The sequence below is a fragment of the Cydia fagiglandana genome, chromosome Z (genome assembly GCF_963556715.1).
Source record: "Cydia fagiglandana chromosome Z, ilCydFagi1.1, whole genome shotgun sequence".
NCBI classification, from domain to species: Eukaryota; Metazoa; Arthropoda; class Insecta; order Lepidoptera; family Tortricidae; genus Cydia; species Cydia fagiglandana.
This window is the reverse complement of record NC_085959.1, coordinates 5,607,773-5,631,658: the sequence shown is the minus strand read 5'-3', so window position 1 is coordinate 5,631,658 and position 23,886 is coordinate 5,607,773. Positions and strand designations below refer to the sequence as shown.

Below are 23,886 nucleotides of genomic sequence, written 5' to 3'. Positions count from 1 at the left end.
ATATTGAAAATTCCGTTCTTAATAAGTTGACTGAATGGATCGGAATAGCTGCCAAACGCCCATAGATATAATATACTTAAAGACGACGTCTAACCGAGCTGTCACTGTTACCACTTTTGTTTAGTGTACGATTAACAATGTTTTTCTTATTTTTTCGCAACTGTATTAAAAAACGTCGTTCGATACACGTGCGGAAATGTCATTCTTCACTCGTCCCGAGTTTTGCCACTCGCCTGCGGCTCGTGGCAAGATATCTCGGTACTCGTGAAGTAATGACATACCTTCCGCACTAGCATCGAAATGTACTATTACAGTAAGTACATATGATCCTATTTTCCCGCACTAGTACGTAAAATAGCACCTTTCACCACACCTTATAAAACAAAGTCCCACGCCGCGTCTGTATGTATGTACGTTCGCAATAAACTTAAAAAATACTGGACGGATTTCCATGCGGTTTTCACCTATCAATAGACTGATTAATTTGAGGTTTAGGAAGCCGTGCCGGGTCGCTAGTAAATTATAAATGTGAAAGTATCTCTGTTTGTCTGTTACCTCTTCACGCTTAAACCGCTGAACCGATTTAGATGAAATTTGGTATAGAGATAGTTTGAGGCCCGAGGAAGGACAAAGAATAGTTCTTATCAACCAACATCATCATCCCACGCAAAGTTGCGAAGTATTAATATAAGTTTACATTCTTTTACGCATAAAATCATAATATACTTCATATAAGTACCTAAGGCAAATGTAATAGCATCTTAGAAACGAGTCGATGTTGAGATAAACTGGGTGCCTAGCCAAGGTGACAATCGCTTGCGCTATGATAATGAAACGCTTTGTCTCTCTATCACTCTTCCATATTGTTGTTGAGTTCGCTACGGAGTGTAAACGATTGGCAAGTTGGCTACGCACCCTGATAACCTTTATATACTTGGCCTGTTTATCACCAAAACTACAGTTTTAACGTTTTTGTCTATGAATAGATAACTAAACTTGATCTGAACTAGGACAGAATCCCTACAGGCGTATTCGGGAAACGAGATAATTGCAAGATTAGAGACGAACTAGAGATTTTTGGGATCTACATTAGATATCGACTAGATGTGACTTAGATATCTATGTCACAACTTGTGGAAATCGTTCAAGAGGACGTCCAGAATCGCGAAAACGTCCAATTTGACATATCTACCTTACAAAATACCTTTAAATTATCCATATCGTAACTTCTCGATGTCTAATAGATATCTAATTCATTTTCCGAATCGAGCCGCTAAAAATAAATAAATTTCATTCGATAGCGTAACGAGCGTACGCGTTTGCGTTGTCTATTTTTGTATGGGATTTTGAACAGTGTCCCAAGCGGGGAGTATCGGAAACTTAAAATACCAAATGACACTTAACGCAAAAGCGTACAGTCGCCATCAGATATATCGGAGCGGCCAAGGTGTTCACAGTATCTGAACAAGCACTGTAACGCCTTGACAATAGAGGCGTGCTCAGATATTTGTGAGCACCTTGGCCGCTCCGATATATATGGTGGCGACTGTACCTCACGTCACGCTATCGAATGAAATTTACACAACGGGTTACAGAATAAAATGCATTTGGTTAGCTTTTACAGTAGATATATTGGCTTGTCTAATTTACAACGACTTAGGGGTTGTGCACAAATCACGCGAGGTATTTTCGGCTACTTTTTGACCCCCCCTCCCCCTTGGTGATGTTTGGTGAGGTTTTTGGCCACCGGCTCCCCCCACGCAACCTCACGTGTATTTTTTTTTTTTATCATTTGACCTAATTTTAAGATATTAGTGTTGTATTTAGAAAATATTGTTTATTTATCTATTTTAGTTATTAAAGATACTCGCTATTTTGAAGTGTAGAGTGAAGATTTATGTTTAACGAAACCGAGAAAAAGTATCTACCTACTCATGTGATAGGTTTTTTTTCCTTAGTTTCGTTTACTGTAGAAAAATATACGTGAGGTTTCCTTATACCCCCCTCCCCCAACGTGATCTATCGTGATTTTTTCGTGACGCCCTTCCCCCCATCGAACCTCGCGTGATTTGTGCACAAGCCCTTATTTATAATACTCCGTGAATGTACGTACTTTTAGATTTTTTTCAGTATCGCAAGATAGCTACCCAGTCCAAAATCTTTTTTTCAACTTGGTTGATTTCATATCCTTCAAATCTAATGATAATCATCATTTCCCTCGCGGCTCAAGGGAGCATGGGGGGGGGGGGGGGGCAACTTCGCAACTAATCCCTAGAATTGGCGTAGGCACTAGTTTTTATGAAAGCAACTACCATCTGACCTTCCAACCCAGAATCCCAAACTAGGAGTTATTTGGATTAGTCCTGTTTCCTCACGATGTTTTTCCTTTACCGAAAAGCGACTGGTAGGTACCTAAATACCAAACGATATTTATTTTCATAGTTAGACCAAAAAAACTCTGCAGAGATTTTGATAACCCACGCAGTGCAAGTTTATTTCAAACGTCAAACTTCTATGAAATTATGACGCATAATTACACTTGCACTGCATGAGCTATCAAACTCGCTGCAGACTTTTCTTGGTCTAACTCTACACATAAGTTCCGAAAAACTCATTGGCACAGTCAGCCAAGAAAGTGGTTTACTTACCACTTTTCGACTCTATCATCTGATTAATAGAGTCGAAAAGTGGCAGACCACTTTCTTGGCTGACCGTACGAGCCGGGGTTTGAACCCGCGACCCCCGGATTGAAAGTCGCACGCTCTTACCGCTAGGCCAGCAGCGGTTTTTTCGCTTTTCAAACTTAATGATAAACTTAATGTCCTATCTAAAAACAAAACTTTCACAAAAACTTCAACTTTTCTTCATAACACGAGGTCGCAACTCGCATGCGGCATCAAAATGGGCATATTCCAGAACCTGCCATTTTGGATGGCCGCACATGGCATTCAACAAAAGGGCCTTTTGAAGTTTGGGCCCTTTAGAAAAAGCGGTCGGCGCGCCGCGGCCGCTCCGTTCGCCCGACTCGTCTGGCGTGGCAAAGAGTATTTAATAACAATAGATGATAGATGGGTCAAAACTTTCGAGAAAATCGACGTTTTTTGTGTTGACTTTACAAAAAAACTGGTCAAGTGCGAGTCGGACTCGCGTTTCAAGGGTTCCGTACATCACACAATTTTCAAAATATTTTTGTACGTGAAACGTGACGTGAGTGAAACGTCTTGAAAAACCCGAATGGGTCAATCAAAAACCAGATGTAACATGAAGTTTTCTGGCGTGGTGGCATATCTCTACATCTCTGAAGATTAAATGCCGAACAATAGTACCTACAAGTGTCCAAATGCGTAGAGCTGATAACTCGAGCGTCCGACGGGTCGCGCTTCCTAATACAACTTCCGAAAGTGTTTTAAAAGCGAAGGCCGAAGAGAGATAATACCTACAGGGCGACCATAAAATAAGTGTATTCCCGTAGCCAAGGAGGTTTTGGGATTATACTGAGCAACTTTTAGTATGGGACCAACCCCGAAATCGCGAAAATAGAAGTATCCTCCCATAGAAAACGGACCAGCCAAAATGTATGAAACAGCCAAATTTTTCTTCGCGATTTCAAGGTTGCACGTTGGCAACGGGAATACACTTAGTTTATTTTTTTGCCATCCTGTATACCTACTGCTTTTTAAAACACGTAACAATAGTAACCCAATCAATCAGTACAGTCAGCAGCAGAAGTTGCTAACGCTACGTCTTACGTAGGCGAACAACGCGCGAACGCGGCGCGGCGCGGCGCGGCGAAAGCGGCCGCCGCCGCGCCGCGCCGCGCCGCGCCGCCTGACATTCGCGTGCAAATCGCGCCGCACCGCGTTCGCAACGAGATCGCTTACGTAGGACACTTCTATGGGCATCAAAGGATTGATTTCACCGCGCCGCGCCGCGCCGCGTTCGCGCGTTGTTCGCCTACGTAAGACGTAGCGTAAGCGGGAGAGTGGTTTAAAATGATCTGGACGCGACTTTATAGTTAAGACAATAAGAGCATGTCAGGGTAATTTTGAACACCTCGGCCGCTTAGCAACTTCTGCTGTTGACTGTACTACAAGTACCATTGCGACTATATGCCAGATACAGCGTAGTCGCATTTTTTGTCTTCAGTCCGACTCTCGCTTGAAGCTAAAGGCACGCCTCTTTGGGGAGCTTCGGGCCTTCGGCCTTATGCGGATATCGGCCTAGGGCCTTAGCAATAGCTGTCTACATCACGTTTCACTTAAACCATTGCGGCTGTGTCCCTAAAAAAACGTTAACCGCATTTTTGTTCTTAAATCCGACTCACGCTTGACTCTAGATTTCTGATAGGTTTTCCTGACATCTTTAGGTAAAGGACTATTTTGTGTATTTTTTTCAGAATCTTAGACCCAGTAGTTTCGGAGATAGAGGGGGGGGGAATGGTCATTTTTTGTCTATTTTCTTGAATAACTTCTAAACGTTTTATCGTAAATTTATAAGAAAAATATATTTGAGATTCTCAAAATGAGCTCTTTTGTTTGATATGTTTATGTAACACGATATAGTTTTCAAAACTTTGTTTTTTAATTTTATCGTTTACCCCCCAAAAGTAGCCCCTATGTTTAAAATTCATTTGTTGACGTTACATATCCGTCTTTGGGTCACAGACTTACATATGTGTACCAAATTTCAACTTAATTGGTCCGGTAGTTTCGGAGCAAATTGGCTGTGACAGACGGACAGACGGACAGACAGACGCACGAGTGATCCTATAAGGGTTCCGTTTTTTCCTTTTGAGGTACGGAACCCTAAAAAAGGGCCTTTTGAGGGCTTCATAAAAAGCGGTCGGCGCGCCGTGGCCGCTCAGTTCGCCCAACTCGTCTGGTGTGGCAAAGAACCTTTAATAACAATAGATAGTACCTACGGTAGAATAAACGAACTTATTTGTCAATGTGTTAGAGGCGTGTAAATATATTTTTGGAACGTTGGCTTGTAAAAATGTTTGTGAACTCGACTGTACGGAAAGGTACGGAAATAAAATTCTTTATACCTTCTCTATAGGTACCTAATCTTTTCGTATTTGTATTAATTTATATCAAGATCTTTTATTTTATGTTTACTTTTCTAAACCACTGTGATTGTACATTTATAATATTTAAGTAACTATTTAAGCGTATTATGATTGTTTTAATTTTTGGATATTTTACAATGAAATAAATTTTATCTTATCTTAATTACTTATTTTTTTATTAACATTTCATACTTCATGCTGCATGTAGTCAAACTCAGTCTAAAACGAGGAAAATAACGTATGGCCAAGATAAGTAACAGCAACAAAATTAACCAAGATTAAAAAGTATTTAATTTTTTATTTCTTTTCCTATAGAAAAATGAGCCAAACGGGCTATAATGTATTAAAGTCCTCACAGAGGCTGGTACCGACACGGCCGCTCTCCCCCACAACTCTTTGACCACCTCCCACCCGTCCCTCAGTGCCCGCCCGTCCGTCGGCCCACGTGCACGCCATGGCACTATGCGTCCTAGCGTTCCTAGGCCTCCTAACTGCAGGTCTAACACAAGACCTGTACCACACACAGCATCCGGGCAACAGTAAGCTGGCTTCATGTTACGACTTTGATGGCACGCCCCAGGTGAGATTACTGATATTTATTTGCTATGCGAGTTTAGATGCTGTGCGATGGATGTATTCGGTACTTAAGCAAAACTCTTTGGCAACTTCAATACACCTTATGAAACAAAGTCCCCCGCGTCTGTCTGTTTGTGTCTTTATTCGCGATAAACTCAAAAACTACTGAACGGATTTTCATGCGGTTTTCACCAATCAATAGAGTGATTCTTGAGGAAGGTGTAGGTGTATAATTTGTCAACCCGTGCGAAGCCTGGGTGGGTCTAGTTTTAAGTATAAAACAAAGTATGTTTTGCTTGGGAACAACTTTAGACCTTATTTATAAAAGTGTAATGAAGTTTTCTTTATGAAGTTTATGTTTTGTAATGCATTACCATATTTGGATTATCTAGTTCAGCGTTTCTCAAACTTTTTTGGTGAAGGAACCCTTTCGGCAAGCGAAATATTTGACGGAACCCCAAATTAAAAATTTTCGTTCATCACTGTGGACCAGATATACCTGTAGAAGAGCTGGTTTAATTTCTTATTATTACAAGTATATTTTCGCGGAACCCCAACAGAGGCTTTGCGGGTTCCGCGGAACACACTTTGAGAATGACTGATCTAGTTAAAGCAGGCGGGTCTCACTCCGCGATTTCGTCGCTTTGCTACAGGTAGCTAAAAGTACATCCGTTCGGCCCCAATTTTGGGGAAAGCCATAACTAAGCCGCGCGTGGCGCTGTCGCCACCTAGCGGCCATATCTGTGCTGACCTGACCGTAACAGACGCGTTTTGTTAGAGAGTGAGTCTTCTGTACTTAGTACTATTATTTATTCTGTGGTTAAATGTGTTAATATTTATAATTTCAAGCTAAAGGCTATATAAACAGAGTTAATATATCTTTAACTTGGTAACCGCACATTTTTTAGGGTTCCGTACGGCGTACCCAAAGGGTAAAAACGGGGCCATGTTACTAAGACTCCGCTGTCCGTCTGTCTGTCACCAGGCTGTATGTATCTCATGAACCGTGATAGCTAGGCAGTTGAAGTTTTCACGCGTAAGTAATTGGAAATTTTAATTATTGAGTAGGTACCCTAAAGAAATAATTTGAGGTATAAAATTAGAAATCAGAGCCACCTTTGCGAATTTTTTTTCCGACAACAAGTTTTTTTTTCAAAATAGTAATATGTACTATATTATACTGAGTATTGCTGGTGTTTCATTCCCCATACTGTATATAATTATAATTCGCAGCGTATCTCGCTCGCACCATGAGATAAGTAAGTACGAGCGGGACCCAAACCACGTCCAAGACCACCGGTGGACGGGCAGCAGCGTCCTTCAAATTCGGTGTACTCGACTGCGATCGCCAACCCGCCTGCCAAGCGTGGCGATTATGGCATTCACCCCCCATCCGGCACGTGTGGAGGTCGAAGGGGGACAGCAGTTCAGCAGTGGACGTCTTATGGTCTTATGATGATGATGTACGAGCGTGTTGCAAGAGCGAATGATCTCAAAATGTGATGAATATTTTACTACTAGTCAAATCGGTATTTTTTTCGAACTGTCAAAACAATTTTGCTACTATGGAATTAATATGAGACACTAGCATGTGACGTCACGATCAAATAACCTACTCTTTATAGTTTTATGCGGGTTTTAAAATAGAACTCATGTTTCAGAATTACTTTTCTGGTGCTTTATTTCGTGCATGATAAAAAATTATTTATTTTAAATACAGTCAAATACCCTATTGGTTATCAATTTGCTAATTTGAATCGGCTTTCTGATATAAACATTGGTAGAGTCTATAGTAAAGTCACTAAATCACATAACAAATAATAGTACTAGGTACAGAAGACTCACTCTCTAACAAAACGCGTCTGTTACGATCAGCACAGATATGGCCGCTAGGTGGCGACAGCGCCACGCGCGGCTTATGGCAAACCCCAACATTGGGGTCGAACGGATGTACCTGTAGCAAAGCGACGAAATCGCGGAGTGAGACACGCCTGACTAAATTTCACGTCCAGGCACAGAATAAATAATAGTAGTACCGTACATAAAGGAAACTTCCTTCAAAACCGAAGTTTGACAGTTCGGGGTCGAATCATGCTGTCCCTTTCTAATACATATATGGCACTGTCCCTTTCGGCAATTTAGGGGTGTCTAAATTCAAGCCATTATCTTATCTGTGGTCGTGGTACGCAAAGGGACGTTAAGTTGTGTCGACCCTAATAATTGCTCGGAGCAATGGAGAGACGAACGGACCCGAGTTTGCCCGAAGAAAGGAGTTTCGCACGCCTGATCCAGGTTTTTCAAAGTAGACTCAACATGTAGAGTCAAAGTTGTATTTACCTTTTTAAAAAGTCTCACATTGTAGGTACAGTCAGCAAGTACGTCAGCAACAATAATAGCGGATGAAACAACGAGCCAATAATATCTGCCATCCTCTAATACTTTTCCTAACTAATAGGCATTGTATAGTTATCTCTACCACTGACGTATATCTCGGGACGGGCCTTAAGCCTCCTCCACACTCGTGCGCGAATCGATACGATACGATTCACGCGCATAGTCTGGAGGGGGCTATACGGGCACTAAAAATGGTTCTAGTTCTGGGCTATAACCGCGAAAATCGAAGTTCGCAAATTGCGGGGATTTTTCTCTGTCATTCTAATTACGCCTTCGTTGGAGTAAAAGAGAAAGATCCCCGCAATTTGCGAAATTCGGTTTTCGCGGTAGCCGCTCAGGTGTCACGAAATCGAGCCAATCGTGCAGTCTAAAGGCTCCTCTTCACGTTGGGCCAACGCCAACGCCAATGAAGGACGCATTTATGCATTAGAGGGAGCAAGTGATATTGCTATCTCATTCTACCGCATGGCTGCGTCCCTCGTTGGCGTTGGCGTTGGACCATCGTGTAGAGGAGCCATAACGCAACTAGTTGCGACCAATCGCGCGCGTGATGCAAACTTATCAACCAATCGCGTACAAACGGTTTAAAATTAAGGGTATTGAGAAATAGGGCCGGATTTACCGGCCAATTAAAAATTCAATGTTTAAAAAAAAGCGGTGCCACACCGCTGTACTGACCCCATTCATGCCCCATTCTTAAGGGGCCCACTGATTAACAGTCCGCCGGCCGGTATCGACCTGTCAGTTGTTCGGAACTGTCAAAATTTTGTTCTAACTGACAGGCCGATACCGTCCGGCGGACTGTTAATCAGTGGGCCCCTTTATAACCTGCCGGCCTAGCCAAGGTTACAATCGCTATCGCTTCGACAACGAAAAGCATAATGTCTCTCTATCACTCTTCCATATTAGTGCGACAGTGACAGTTGCGTTTCGATCGCTACGGAGCGTAAGCGATCGGCATCTTGGCTACGCGGCCTGTAAGGCCAGTCCTGAGACATACGTCAATGATTTTTACAGTTTCTGTCCAAAAGTATCTGTCACATGGTCTGGTTTTAATTATACGTTTTCGACGCCATGTCAAACACAAAAGCTGTCACTCGGACGCCACGTCACCGAAGCGTCAAAACTGAAATTGAACTTTATGCAAATGCTCGTAGGTCTGTGTTGCTCTGTGGTCTGTGACGGATTAATCGGTCTTTGGCGTTTGACCTGCGGTGCCGATATATCGGTCATTGGCGTCCAAAAGGTTAAATAAGGTCTAGATACGTATGGATCGGCTCTGTCAGTGTCAAAAGTGACGTTTGTCTTTTTAGAAACTTAGCTATAAATACTACTTAGGCTATAGCCACCCAGAAATCAAAGCATGCCAGGACAAATGCAATTTTGATTTGTTAAAACCAAGATTCAAAATAGAATGAAACCACATATAGTCGCACCAAACAAAGTCTGCAGTGGATTTGATAGCCCACGCAGTGTAAGTGTTATGTATACGTCATAATTTCATAGAAGTTTGACGTTTAAAATGACACTTGCACTGCGTGGGCTATCAACATCGCTGCAGACTTTTTACGGTCTGACTATACCTTAGGCCTCTGGGCAACTAGTGGTTATGACCAAAACTTATAAAAAATATTCACATTCATTACCACTAAGTGCTACGGGTTACGCTCGTAGCGCGTAGCCACGGGTTCGCCGTATGTAGCGCGTAGTCGCTACGAACAGTGTACCCGACAGTCGGGTTCTTGGTGTTGAATGTGTTAATGAATGAATCTGTGAATAAACCCGCCAAACATCGTTTTATGGAACTGTTTTAGTAGTTCATAGGTTATCGCGCGGGCGGTCGTTCCACCAACTTATCGGTAGGGAAGCGACTTATCGCTATCGGCATCCTGTTTTAACATAATGGTGATTTTGTTAGAATACATATACTTAGGTAGGGGAGACCGAGGAGAGTTGTGACATTGTCGATTTTTTGGAATCTATTAACTAAAAACTAGGTCGCAATAGCGCGCGTTTGTTAGTTTAAGTTGCGAGCTAACAAACGCACACTGTTGCGAGCTCACTAACAGTTATTAGATTCCAAAAAATCGACAATGTCTCAAATTTACTTTGTCACAACTCACCTCGGTCTCCCCTAGGTCCGTATATAAAAAGAGAGACCAAAGAATTAGTACCAGAGTTTGACCAAGAAAAGCCCACACTGTGCAAGTGTTATTTATGCGTCATATTTTCATAGAAGTTTGATGTTTAAAATATAACACTAGTACTGCGAGGGCTGTCAAAATCGCTGCAGACTTTTATTGGCCTAACTCTATCTGCAGTAGGGTATTTGACTGTATTTAAAATAAAATATTTTACAACATACATGAAATAAACCACCAGAAGATTAATAGAGAAACGTAGACTGCAGTTATTTTTCGACACAATTTCTATTTTAAAACCCGTATAAAACTATAAAGAGTAGATAATTTGATCGTGACGTCACATGCTAGAGTTTTATATAAATTCCATAGTAGCAAAATCGTTTTGACAGTTCGAAAAAAATAACTGATTTGACAAGTACAGTCTGTGCGGAAAGGGTGTGTGTATGGGCACAGAATAAATAATAGTACTAAGTACAGAAGACTCACTCTCTAACAAAACGCGTCTGTTACGATCAGCACAGATATGGCCGCTAGCTGGTGATAGCGCCACGCGCGGCTTATGGCAAACCCCAAAATTGGGGCCGAACGGATGCACTTTTACCTACCTGTAGCAAAGCGACGAAATCGCGGAGTGATACACGCCTGGTATGGGGCCCAATACATTCCACGACTCTTCTCTTTCCAAACAGACTCTAAACAAATACCCTATTGGTATTATGTCATACAACATGGCCTCAGATATGGTAGGTAGTAGGTAGGTGATAGGACAGTATGTAGGTATACAGTATGTCGGGAACCATGGGGCTTAAAATGCAGGGCTCGAAGTTACTCGCTAAATCGAGCTACTTTTATAGTGCGACATAAAATAGTAGAAATTAAAACAAAGGGAACGAAAAAAATTCCATACAAAATTGTTGCCATGGCAGCTATTAAAAGCCCGTTATACCGAGTGTGGCCTGTAAAATGAGCAAAAAATTTAACTGTAAGCTGTACTCCTCATAATGATCAATATTTGTTCAGCTACTTTTAAAAATAACTTGTGGTTTTATTTTTAAGACACTTTGAAGTTTATTCTACGACGCAATGTATTACGAATTTTGTTATGTTTAAGGCTTGACATGCATCATCAATCACAATGATATGGCGTGGCGATAGCGTCCATTGAAGGTATATTTATTTTGTATGAAAAATAGTAAGTCTAAATACTTCACAATATTTAAAAGTTGTTGAACAAAAGTGTCACCGTTTGAGGAGTACAATCTATGTTTTAAATTATTTGCTCGTGTTACAGGCCACACCCGGTATAAAAGTTTTGATTGGTTAAAACAAAATTCTATAAGGGCCTATACTATACAGACGCACTGCCGACAATTTGTATAGGAACTGCACGCCAACTGCAACGTCGGCGTGCAGTTCTCATACAAGTTGTAGCCCGTCTTTACCGGCCCTTAGTCTTAATACTCGTATCTTACGCGGTGCAATGTTGTTGGTGCGGTGTTGTTGATGATAATGATGATGTTGTTGTTGTGTGAATGTTGAATGATGACGTTTTAAAGCAAATTTCATTGGATAGCGTGACGAGCGTTCGCGTTTGCGTTATGTCTTATTTTTGTATGAGATTTAGAACAGTGCGTCAAGAGGGACGTTTTGGCAATTCAAAATCCCATGGGGACCGTGCGCGATAGAGGGCCTGCCATCTTGTGGCCTGAATCGGAAACATATGTGCATATGTACAATGCAAAAGCAAGTCTACCGTTTTCGTAGGTACGTTTCCTTGTGCATAGTAGGTTCTGCCATCTTGTGGGCTACATCGGAATCATAAACTACACATACCCAAAAATCTGAAGGCTCCTTTGCTGCCCCCTATAGTTTATGCACGTTCCCTATACAAAATGACACTTATCGCTAGCGCGTATATCACGTCATGCTATCGAATTAAAACACTAGGGGTTCAGTTAGGTACAGTCAACTGTAAAAATATGGGTGTACAAATCATCTCAAAAATATGTCCCATAACTCTTATGTCAGTGAATTAACAACTATGGGACTAAGAACTTGTCTACACCTATATTTTATAGTTGTTTTAGTTAGTTGACTGTCCCCCCTCTATAAATCTATGTTCTAAAGGGGCCCACTGATTAACAGTCCGGCGGACGGTAGCGGCCTGTCAGTTGTTCGGAACTGTCGAAATTTTGTTCTAACTGACAGGCCGATACCGTCCGGCGGACTGTTAATCAGTGGGCCCCTTAAGCGTACTTATCATAGATACTGCTAACTAAATTCCTTCATAAAGAAACACAATACCTTGTAATATGATATTAATATAATCAGTATTACTCAGCATAACGTGGACTATTCACGGTGATCGTATTACTACGAGGGGAATACCCAAAATTTCTAGATAATCAGATATTATTAATGTAACCAGAGTTTGTGTACTAATAAAAAACCGACCAAGTGCGAGTCGGACTCGCGCACGAAGGGTTTCGTACCATTACGCAAAAACGGCAAAAAAATCACGTTTGTTGTATGGGCGGGCCCATTTAATTTTACTATTATTAATTTTATGTTGTTTTTAGTATTTTTAGGGTTCCGTAGCCAAATGGCAAAAAACGGAACCCATATAGATTCGTCATATCTTTCTGTCTGTCTGTCTGTCTGTCTGACCGTGTATGTCACAGCCACTTTTTTCCGAAACTATAAGAAGTATACTGTTGAAACTTGGTAAGTAGATGTATTCTGTAAACCGCATTACGATTTTCACACAAAAATAGAAAAAAAAACAATAAATTTAGGGGGTTTCCCATTAGAACTGAAACTCATTATGTTTTTCATCAAACCCATACGTGTGGGGTATATATATATGGATAGGTCTTGAATAGTTTGCGCGAGAGACACTTTCAAAGTGGTAAAATGTGTGTGTCCCCCCCCCCCTAACACTTCTAAAATAAGAGAATGATAAAACTAAAAAAAATATATGATGTACATTACCATGCAAACTTCCACCGAAAATTGGTTTGAACGAGATCTAGTAAGTAGTTTTTTTTTTAATACGTCATAAATCGTAAACCGCTATTTTATTATGTTACTTTCTGTTACGGAACCCTTCATGGGCGAGTCCGACTCGCACTTGGCCGCTTTTTGTTATAACGGCAACAGAAACGCACCGAATATTGTTTATTTTGTCTATTTAATTTACGATATCAAAATAATTGGGAAGATTTATAAAAATAAATAAAATAAACATAACATAATATAAGTAGGTATTAGACACTTGAGAAGAAAGATATAACTGCTTACCACAGATACAGTTTATTTTAATCTCTACGGGGTTGTCACTTAAATCTATCAGTTAAGGGCTCCACAGACCTTGCAATAAATCGCATGGCGTTTTCGCTCCTTTGCCGACTAATTGTACCTAAGTATAGGTGCAATCAATTGATCTAACTTTTTGGCGAACCGCGAATTATCCGTTTGGGGCGAACTACTTTTTATATAATATTTCTTTATATATTTCGGGGAACTCTGAAACGGCTCTAACGATTTTGATGATATTTGCTATACTTGTAGGGGTTTTCAAGGTAGAAAAATCGATTAAGCTAGGTCTTATCTATGGGAAAACGCGCATTGTTGAGTTTTTAAATGTTTTCCGAGCAAATCTCGGTCTCCCAGATTTTATTTCTATATGATAATATTCTCAGTGTTATCTACTAAACCAAAAACAAAACAAAACTATAACAAAAACAAAATACATAGTCCCAACCCTAACCAAATCTAGGAACTCTCACACCAAAGAGACATATACAACTTAAAAACCCGCATCATTCAAAACTGAACTTTAATTGATAGTAATAAAGCTTGCGCTTGCAAAGCAGGTGTCATTCGGGTGCATCAGTAAGTTTGCAGGTAGATGTGAATGGCCTCAAGCCGCGTGGTCTATTTTAGGGCTGCTATTTCTGAGATTTTAATGCGCGTTTTAATCTGCCTACATTTATTACTGTTGTGAAGTCACCGGTCGTAATGGATTTAAGGTTTTACTATGAACAGGGGGCCCATTCGAGTCGTCTGAGTGACCACCGTGACATGGCTATACAGTGACATTTTATGAGCTTTGTGAGAAATGAATACCTATACATGTCAGCGGTAACTCGTCTGACCAGTCAAGTATACCTTCTGGTGGCCAATTTAACAATTTTGTAAATTAAGTCGGATGACAATGTAATTAAAACCAAAATATTACTTTGCTAATCCGCGTAAAAAGATAACGCGCAACGGAATCCAGACCAGATTGCCGGACGTCAGACCGTCAACAGCTCCTGAGGATGCCTCGTAGAGAGGCGAAACACGTGTCGAGTATTATTCTTTTGGTGGTGGTTTGTTATATTTATTTGCGTATTTATTTTTGCGGTGTGAGGGTGGGAAAATTAATTGCATGCAAAAAATACGCAAGTAAGTATAACGGGTTGGCACTGATTGACTAGCACGTTATCTTTTTACGCGGATTAGCAAAGTAATATTTTGGTTTTAATTAATATGGATTTCCGCAAAGTAACGCCTGATTCTATTCACTATTTGACAATGTAATATTATGGTACAGTCATCAGCAATAGTATCTTACACAACTAGGGCCGCAAAAAATATGACGCGCTCTTATTGCGCTCCAAATAAGAACGTGTCACATATTTTTGCGGCCCTAGTTGTGTAAGATACTATTGCTGATGACTGTACCATGCAATCGAACTGATCTGATGATGGACACAGAAGTGGCCATAGGAACTCTGTGATAAAACAACCTAATTGCGTTTTAGGCTTGTCACATAACTATTATAATGCATAAAAAAAAACAAATTTATTCTCCTTACAGACTGTTAATTGTTAAAACGTTCTGCCATCATGATGTCATCCTTCATCCCACTATCGGTCTTTAATATCCGACTATTTTATTACCATAAAGTCGTATCTCCAAATACATAGCTATGCTTATACGTCCTTTTATCCATAGGTTTCCATGTCCGCTATTTTACTTCGCCCTTCGATCATTAAACTGTTTTAATTACACCGATAAAAATTTAACATGAATTTGGTATAAAAATAACGTAAAACGCATATATTATACTAGTAGACGCGTTTAGTTTATAACGGGTGTGGCCTGTAATACGAGCAAAAAATGTAACTGTAGGCTGTACTCCTCATACCGACCAACATTTGTTCAGCGACTTTTAAAAATAACTTGTGGTTTGATTTTTAATACACTTTAAAGTTTATTCTAAGACGCAATGTATTGCGAATTTTGTTATGTTTAAGGCGTGACAAGCAACGCAACGTCAATCACAATGATATGGCGTGGCGATGGCGTCCGTGAAGATAACATTTATTTTATATGAAAAATAGCGAGTCTAAATACTTCTTTTTTTTTTTAAGTTGTTGAACATAAGTGTCACCATTTGAGGAGTACAATCTATGTTTTAATTATTTGCTCGTGTTACAGGCCACACCCGGTATTTCCTGGGGGCTAGCCAACCGTTGATGGAAAACTACTCTTCTTCCTCGCGTCATCCCGGCATTTTGCCAGGGCTCATGGGACCCCAGTCCGCTTGACTACTAATCCCATGATTTGACGTAGGCACTAGTTTTTACAAAAGCGGCTGCCATCTGACCTTCCAACCCAGAGGGGAAACTAGGCCTTATTGGAATTAGTCCGATGTTTTCCTTCACCTATTTCGTACATAAGTTCCGAAAAACTGGTTGATCTCCATTCCGTTGTATTACAATCTAACTAACTATTTTGGCTCAGCGATCCAAAGAGAATCCTCCGAAACGAGAGCGTGCCGCCTGTCCCGATCCTGCGCAACTTCCTGCCAGTTACTGACGCGAAGCTGAAGCAGACCCGCCGCCACACTGTCTTCCCAGCGATACCTGGGCCGACCCACCGGACGGCTACCAGTCGGTCGTCCCAAGAACGTGGATTACAATCTATGTCTTTTTATTCTTCACATCTCCGCTACGCTCCGCCTCAGTGGAGGCAGCCTAAGACAGTCGTGTTGGCTAGCCCCCCTGCGGCCAACACCGGTAGCACGGTCGCTTTTTTGTCGGTTGTCACCATGTCTGTTCTAACAAGTATCGGACGAAAGTGACGGACATACTGACAGTCGATAAATATGGAATTATGCTGCGCCCGCTGTTAAAGTTTTCTTTTTACCGTGTCCGCAGAGATGCATCCCCGAATTCGTGAACGCGGCCTACGAAGTGCCCATGGAAGCGACCAACACGTGCGGCGACCGCGGCGAAACGCAGTTCTGCACGCAAACAGCAGCTGGCTCCTCGAGCAGGTAAGATATACCTAAGAGCGTTTTCACATTGTTCGATCTGATATCGGGGCCTACCGCGAACCACGTTCGACGTGTTGCCTTCCTGTCACACTTACTTAGGGTTCCCCCAAATATGTCAACGCGGAATCGGCAATATCCGATGGAAAAAATGCTTTCTGTCTGCGCAATAAGAGCGAAAAAGTCGTCGTTTGGCTCGGCTCGCATCGGCCGGCGCCGGCCGACGCGTCGACGGCTTATTCGCTCTTATTGCGTGGACATAAAGCTTTTTCCTATCGGCTTTTGCCGAATGCGCGTTGATATATCTGGGGAGACCCTTAGGCGGGCTCTATTACAAAGCTACGAACTATACTTATAACTAATCACAAATTTCATCCTCAGTTTCAGGTCCTGCGAAACCTGCAAACCTGGCCAGTTCTCCAGCAGGTACCTGACCGACACGCATTACGACTCCCACAACGACATCACCTGGTGGCAGTCAGAGACCATGAAGGAGGGGATACAGTACCCTAACCAGGTCAATCTGACGCTGCATTTAGGTAATAATGGATTAAATCTCCTCTCCTTCTTCCTATTAGCGTTATCAACAAAATGCATACATCCGGAACACTTTTTTTGTATATAAATGCCACATATAAAAATAAAATTTTAACCAGGCCCCAATTTCACATCGGTGACAGGTGCGGCGAATTGTAAAATCACTGTTGCTGACGTCACAGGCATCCATGGGCTACGATTACCACTTACCATCGGGCGGGCCGTATTCCTGTTTGCCACCATCATTGTATTATTTAAAAAAAACTTTATTATATCGGAAAAAAACAGATATTTCTCCCGCGAAGTTTCTGACAATTGTCAAAGATTTAGAAGAATTGTAGGTAATTCTTGACAGGTAATGAGTTATATGTCGGAATTTCGTGACAATTGTAGTGTTTCTTGTGACAATTGTCATAAACTTAGCAAGAGAAATATCTGTTTTTTCCGATATCATAAAGTTTTTTTTAATAATACAATGATGGTGGCAAACAGGAATACGGCCCGCCCGATGGTAAGCGGTAACCGTAGCCCATGGATGCCTGTGACGTCAGCAACAGTGATTTTACAATTCGTCGCACCTGTCACGTTGGTGAAACAGGGGCCAGGTTTGAACTTCGATTTCGTCCCTACTCACCCCATTTTATAGTACTAAAATAAGTCTCGTCATCACTATTCCGATCTGACTTCTTATAACTTTGCCTCCAGGCAAATCCTACGACATCACATACATCCGTATCGTCTTCTACTCGCCCCGCCCGCAGAGCTTCGCCATCTATCGGCGCGCCAGTGAAAACTCGGAGTGGGAACCGTATCAGTACTTCAGGTAAATATTCAAGATGAGAATCTAATACCTACTTTTATTTTAATTCTCTTTTGCGACACTAGGACACAGGCCGCGTAGCCAACATGCCAATCGCTTACGCTTCGTAGCGATCGAAATGCAACTGTCACTGTCTCACTTATATAAAAGAGTGATAGAGAGACACAAAGCGTTTCGTTATCGAAGCGATAGCGATTGTCACCTTGGCTAGGCCGGCTGAGCAGATAAAAGTAGGTACTATGAATACCCGGACCCGGACCCGGGTATGTCCTTAAACTACGTCCAAGACCACCGGTGGACGGGCAGCAGCGTCCCTCAAATTCGGTGTACTCGACTGCGATCGCCAACCCGCCTGCCAAGCGTGGCGATTATGGCATTCACCCCCCAAAGGGGGAGGCCTATGTTCAGCAGTGGACGTCTTATGGCTGAGATGATGATGATGATGATGATGACTATGAATAGTATGAATACGTACCTACAGAATTGTCACTATCTAACAAATATGATGTTTAACTAGCGGAATGTCTGTCTTTGGATGGAAGATAGGACCCGTGCATGAACTATCAGGGGGCAGCATATGAGCCGTCAGATTTTTGGCGCGAGGCGTAATTGTGTCGTTTTTGCTTCCGCAAGGAAACGCACCGACGAGAACGGTAGATGGTAGCACTTGCTTTGGCAATGTACAATTGTACATGTATGTGCACATATATTTCCGATTCAGGCCACAAGATGGCAGACCCTCCAACGCGCGCGGTCCCTATAACGCGTGTAATGAGTTATCGGTTACATTTTCCTAAAATTCATGACCATTCATAGAAGTATTTGTGGCATAAACGAGTGTTTGACAAAATGAAACATCGATAAATCTGTTCTGTTATCGATAGGTAAGTCATAGAATAATATTTAAAATATGTAAGTTCTACTTGCAAATCAATTAGAAAGCGCTACATAACTTCTTTATAACTTACATATATTTAGTACTTAAAAATTAAATCGTAAACTATATAGGTACATATACGTACATATACGTGCCGAGAGAATATATCAAAAGAGAAGATATCGAACGTGTTGTGTATTCCGCGGTAGCTATCTTCTTATAAAATGCAATAAATATCTAAGTACATAATGTTAAGGTAACATCGGTAACAGACATGTCGGTACCTATTTTATTTTGTCAATCACTTTATTTTGCGTCAAAAACTTCCATGTCTGCTCATGACGCGTTTTCAAAAGAATGTAAGTTGATTACAGCTCAAAGCAGTTGTGATCCATGTGTGCCCGAATATTTGAGTGATATACCTCGGATCAGGTGAATGATGATGATGACAGAGGTCGCTCAAGAGTAGTCGTGGCAGAGGCAGACCGAGAAAGAGATAACGCGGGACGATGGATTGCTTGGATGCGTTCCAGTGGGATTGGCGGAATCTTACTCAGCACAGGGAGGATTGGAAAGGCAGAGGGCAGGCATTTGTCCAGCAGTGGGACACACAAATAGGCTAAAAAAAGACCTCTGACTTATCTGTACCGACTACATTTCTTTTTCTCGGGAATTTCAACAAAATGTAATATGTATTATTACCTGTATTTTTTCTGTTGAGATTCTTGAGGGTTATTACCCTTACCTGGTTTGCAGCAGTTCTGCTGCCCATCATGGCGAATACCTCCCTACCTAAAACTTGGGCAGGTTCACCCGTACCATTGTGGGAACCTGTCCAAAACCACTAAACAGACACCGCAATCCACTACCAATACAGCTCTTACTGAAACAAAGAGCAAACGGCCGCCCGTATCTCTAGCGAGGACCGTTTGACTCAAATCAATTACTCAATTACACAAAAAAAAACTAGATTTCTTCCTCTGACTCTTCCATTTGTACCTTTAATCTTTTCTTGTATTATTAAAATGGTTCGTACCTTTGACACACTGTGTAATTGTGTATCCTTGTGATTAAGGCTTATAATTATGTTCGGTCTCTTGCCACCATCAATGTGCCTGCTCTTCTTGAGCCGACTGGCATTATCAGAGATGATGGCAAGAGGCCCTACGGGGTGTCTTTAGTTCCTTGGAGCTTGGGACGGATGCTGGTGTGGGATGCTACCTGTGTAGACACGCTGGCACCGTCCCACCTCCAACGGACTACTGTAAAAGCGGGCGGGGCGGCGGAAAGCGCCGAAATTCTAAAACGTAACAAATATAAGAGCCTCGGTAGAGAGTACCATTTTGTACCATTTGGAGTTGAAACTCTAGGTCCATGGCGTCCCAGCGCGCATAAGTTGTTCGCAGAAATCGCGAAGCGTCTAGTTGACGTAACTGGTGACTGAAGAGCTGGCGGCTACCTCGCACAACGTATCAGTATTGCGATACAGCGGGGAAATGCCTCCAGCATCCTTGGTACAATGCCTCAGGGGCCTATTTAAGCTAGTTATTAATTTCGTTTAGTTGTACCACTGTATATATATTGTATGTAAATAAATGATTTATTACCATTATGTTTTGTTTAATGTCCAGTGCTTCCTGCCGGGACATGTACGGTGTACAAGAGCAAAGAGCAGCCGACCTACAGGCGGAAACAAGGGCCCTCTGTACCAGCGAATATTCCGATATTGCCCCGCTTTCTGGAGGCAATGTGCTGTTCTCCACTCTGGAGGGAAGACCGTCGGCTTACACTTTCGACAGCAGCCCTGAGCTTCAGGTAAGATATGTCTTTAAGTCACAATGAATTGGCAAGCTGAGAGAGTTCACTTTTTTTTTAATGAGAGTTCACTGTATTTAATTTACATTGCACCCGTACTTATCCTCGTTAAGATATTTTGTTTTCTACATACTCTGATGGGAGTGTACTTAAGAAAATACTAAGTATAAGTTTGACAGTAATCCTGTACTTGACGCCAAATAAAATCTTACAAACGACCTTCGAACCATGAAAAAAAGACCGTACTCCCATTGCCTTTGCCTCCGTTTGCCTTATATATCTAAAAAAAAAAACAACAAATGATTTTTTTTGTAGGATAGTCAAAGATCGAAGACACGATATATCTGGTGACGTCTACAGAACAGTTAATACCCCTTTACCCCCTTATACATAAACGCGCTACAAACCTCAATTAGTTAGCTAGTAATTGTTTGTCTTTATCTGTCATTTTGACTTGTGTATTTGTAAAAAAGTGACAAAACACAAAAGTTTTATGAATAAGGGGGTAAGTCCGTAGCGGCAACATACTTGCCATAATCATTAATCATATTCATCGCAAGTATTCGTGATAAACTATAACATACACAAGTACAGAACAACAAAGAAATAAATATAGTTTACCACGAAACGGTCCCGCCTCAGCATAACGCTAACCTAAGAGTCAGCGCTGATCTTCCAGTGAGACCATTTGTGCCATCATATTTAAAAACACAACTCTACTATAGTTCGTTTTTTTTGCATTGGAAATAAGGTAAACAATCTTGATGTGTCTTTTAATTGAAAAACACATTTTAAAAATAAGTTACGGGAAAAATGTAACAATTATGAATCACTTATATTCTTCTGCTTTCATAAGTAATCGTTTTTGATTTATAAAAAGCGTTTTTCAATTAAAAGACATGTTTAGATCGCTTACCTTCTTGCAAGTTCTTTCTAATGCTAAAAAAAATTAACTATAAGAATTACGGTTGGAAATCGAATGACTATAGGTAGAAAGGAATGTCATATGGTTAAACGGTTCCTTCTTACCTCAGGAATGGGTAACGGCGACCGACATCCGCATCTCCCTTGACCGCCTGAACACATTCGGCGACGAGATCTTCGGGGACAGCTCCGTGCTGCAGTCTTACTGGTACGCCATCGCTGACGTGGCCGTCGGGGCAAGGTGCACGTGCAATGGTCACGCCTCCATCTGCGACCGGCAGAACGGTGTCATGACCTGCAGGTATGTCACTCTCTTCTTCGCGCTATCCCGGCATTTTGCCACGGCTTATTGGAGCCTGGGGTCCGCTTGACAACTAAGCCCCCCCCCCCCCCACATCTAGCGTCTTTCGAGCGTCGGCGTCCACAACGCTATGGCTCTGCTCGACGCAACGTCGACGCAACTGCGCAGCGACGTCATTTTCCATAGGGCTGACCAGACGCCGACGCTCGAAAGACGCTAGATGTGGGGGGGGGCCTTAACCGAAGAATTGATAAGGCACTAGTGTTTACGAACTGCCATTTGACCTGCCAACCCAGAGGGGAAGCTAGGCTTTATTGGGATTAGTCCGGTTTCCTCACGATGTTTTCCTTCACCGAAAAGCGACTGGTAAATATCAAATGATATTTCGTAAGTACATAAGTTCCGAAAAACTCATTGGTACGAGCCGGGGTTAGAAAGTCGGTAAGAGCGTACGAGGACGCGTAATCTGGAGGTCGCGGGTCAAACCCCGGCTCGTACCAATGAGTTTTTCGGAACTTATGTATTAAGATCACGCGTTTTGAACTTCTGTGAACTTTTTATTCTGTTACTTCGTTACACCTGGACCTGGCTAGACAACTAATTTCAACACGGTAATACAGATGTGAACACAACACGGCCGGCCGGTCCTGCGAGCGCTGCAGGGACTCATACAACGACGCGCCATGGGGCAGAGCCACCACTACCAATGTGTTCGAGTGCAAGGGTAAGTTGATCTTCACATTTATAGGCCTGTGCACTCCGGCTGCGTGTGCGTGACGTGCACGCGCGCGTGCGGCGTTGTAGTATACAGATCCTTATGAGAGACGGCACACCACTTGCGTGACGGGTGCGTGTGCTGCTCCAACATTTTAGCGCACGCACACGCGCACGCCACGCACACGCAAGCCGGTGTGGCTCGGCCTTTATGAGGAACAGAATTGCGTAACATCGCTATATTTGTACCTATAGCTGCTGTCTTGCTTACCAACTGATATCGGGTCGGACAATGTGAAACCGCTCTAAGTGGGCGAACTAAGTGCCCAAATTAAAGAACCAACAGGAGTGGTCATTTCTCCATACAAACGTACTCGACTGTTTCCTCCGTGGGTTTTGATGCTAGAGCAATGATTTTTTTAACACAGATTAATATAGTCAATACCTGAGTCGGACCGTTTTGCTTTTTTGATATTTTTGTGTTTTAAGGCCCTTTAAAAATGGCCAAAATGGCCTCATTGACTATGCCGCAATGAGAGGCGTAGTATTCAAAACTGATATCAATTAGCCAAGAAACCAGAACGGTCCGACACAGACAATTTCATAATCATTTAGATTTCCAAATTTGGTTAGGATTGGTTAAGTTTCGGAGGAGGAAACAATCGAGAACAAAAGCTCGATTTTTGAGATTTTTTCGCGGGATTTTCACCTTGTCCTTATCGCACTAGTTTTAGGAGCCGTTTCCGTTAGCGAGACGGGTATATTTACCTAAAATATATAAAACTCAGCTCCTGTTTCGTCTTAAATTTGTATTTATATTAAGTGCTTATACTTATAGGGAATATTACGCAAAACTCTGCGTAGAGGGCGTCACAAGCGCTATCACAAGGCCTACCGCGAAACACGAAAATCGAAAATTCGGTTTCTGCCTCTCTATCACTCTTGCCTATTTGATCGATAGAGATGCAGATAACGAAATTTCGATTTTTGCGTTTCGCGGTAGGCCACCTGTTAACAAAACGCCTTGATGTCATAGTGAAAACTTGTCAAAAAACTGTTTAAGGCTTAGTATGTATAAGTTACTCTATGGCTTACTAAACAATATAGTGCTGCACTCTGGCGGCAGAACATTGCAATAAATACTCCCTATTGTTACATGTTGTATTGTATCTAATTACATAAGATTAGAGGCGAAGAGGAACGTTTATTGGAAGCTAAGCGAAATTAAATATTAAAAATAAATTAATTAATAGCTTGGCACGTGTAAATTGTATACTTTTTTATTAATGCATGTTAATTGTAAGTTAATGTTTTGAAAAAATGGGACCCGCCGAGTTTCTTGGCGGTCTAATATAAGGATACCCTCCTCCAATTGAGACGGAACTTAAAT

General features: G+C 41.8%; 1 protein-coding gene across 1 annotated transcript in view; it reads left to right on the top strand.

Annotated features, from left to right (window-relative positions):
* Positions 1 to 5,469: 5,469 nt before the first annotated feature.
* Positions 5,470 to 23,886, top strand: part of LOC134678722 (laminin subunit gamma-1) — a 45,018-nt gene continuing 26,601 nt past the window's right edge. The window contains exons 1-7 of the mRNA XM_063537387.1: positions 5,470 to 5,648; positions 16,393 to 16,511; positions 16,890 to 17,047; positions 17,751 to 17,868; positions 20,374 to 20,557; positions 21,592 to 21,782; positions 22,403 to 22,506. Of these exons, the coding sequence (XP_063393457.1) occupies positions 5,523 to 5,648; positions 16,393 to 16,511; positions 16,890 to 17,047; positions 17,751 to 17,868; positions 20,374 to 20,557; positions 21,592 to 21,782; positions 22,403 to 22,506 (1,000 nt within the window). The 5' untranslated portion in view covers positions 5,470 to 5,522. The remainder of the gene's footprint in view (positions 5,649 to 16,392; positions 16,512 to 16,889; positions 17,048 to 17,750; positions 17,869 to 20,373; positions 20,558 to 21,591; positions 21,783 to 22,402; positions 22,507 to 23,886) is intronic.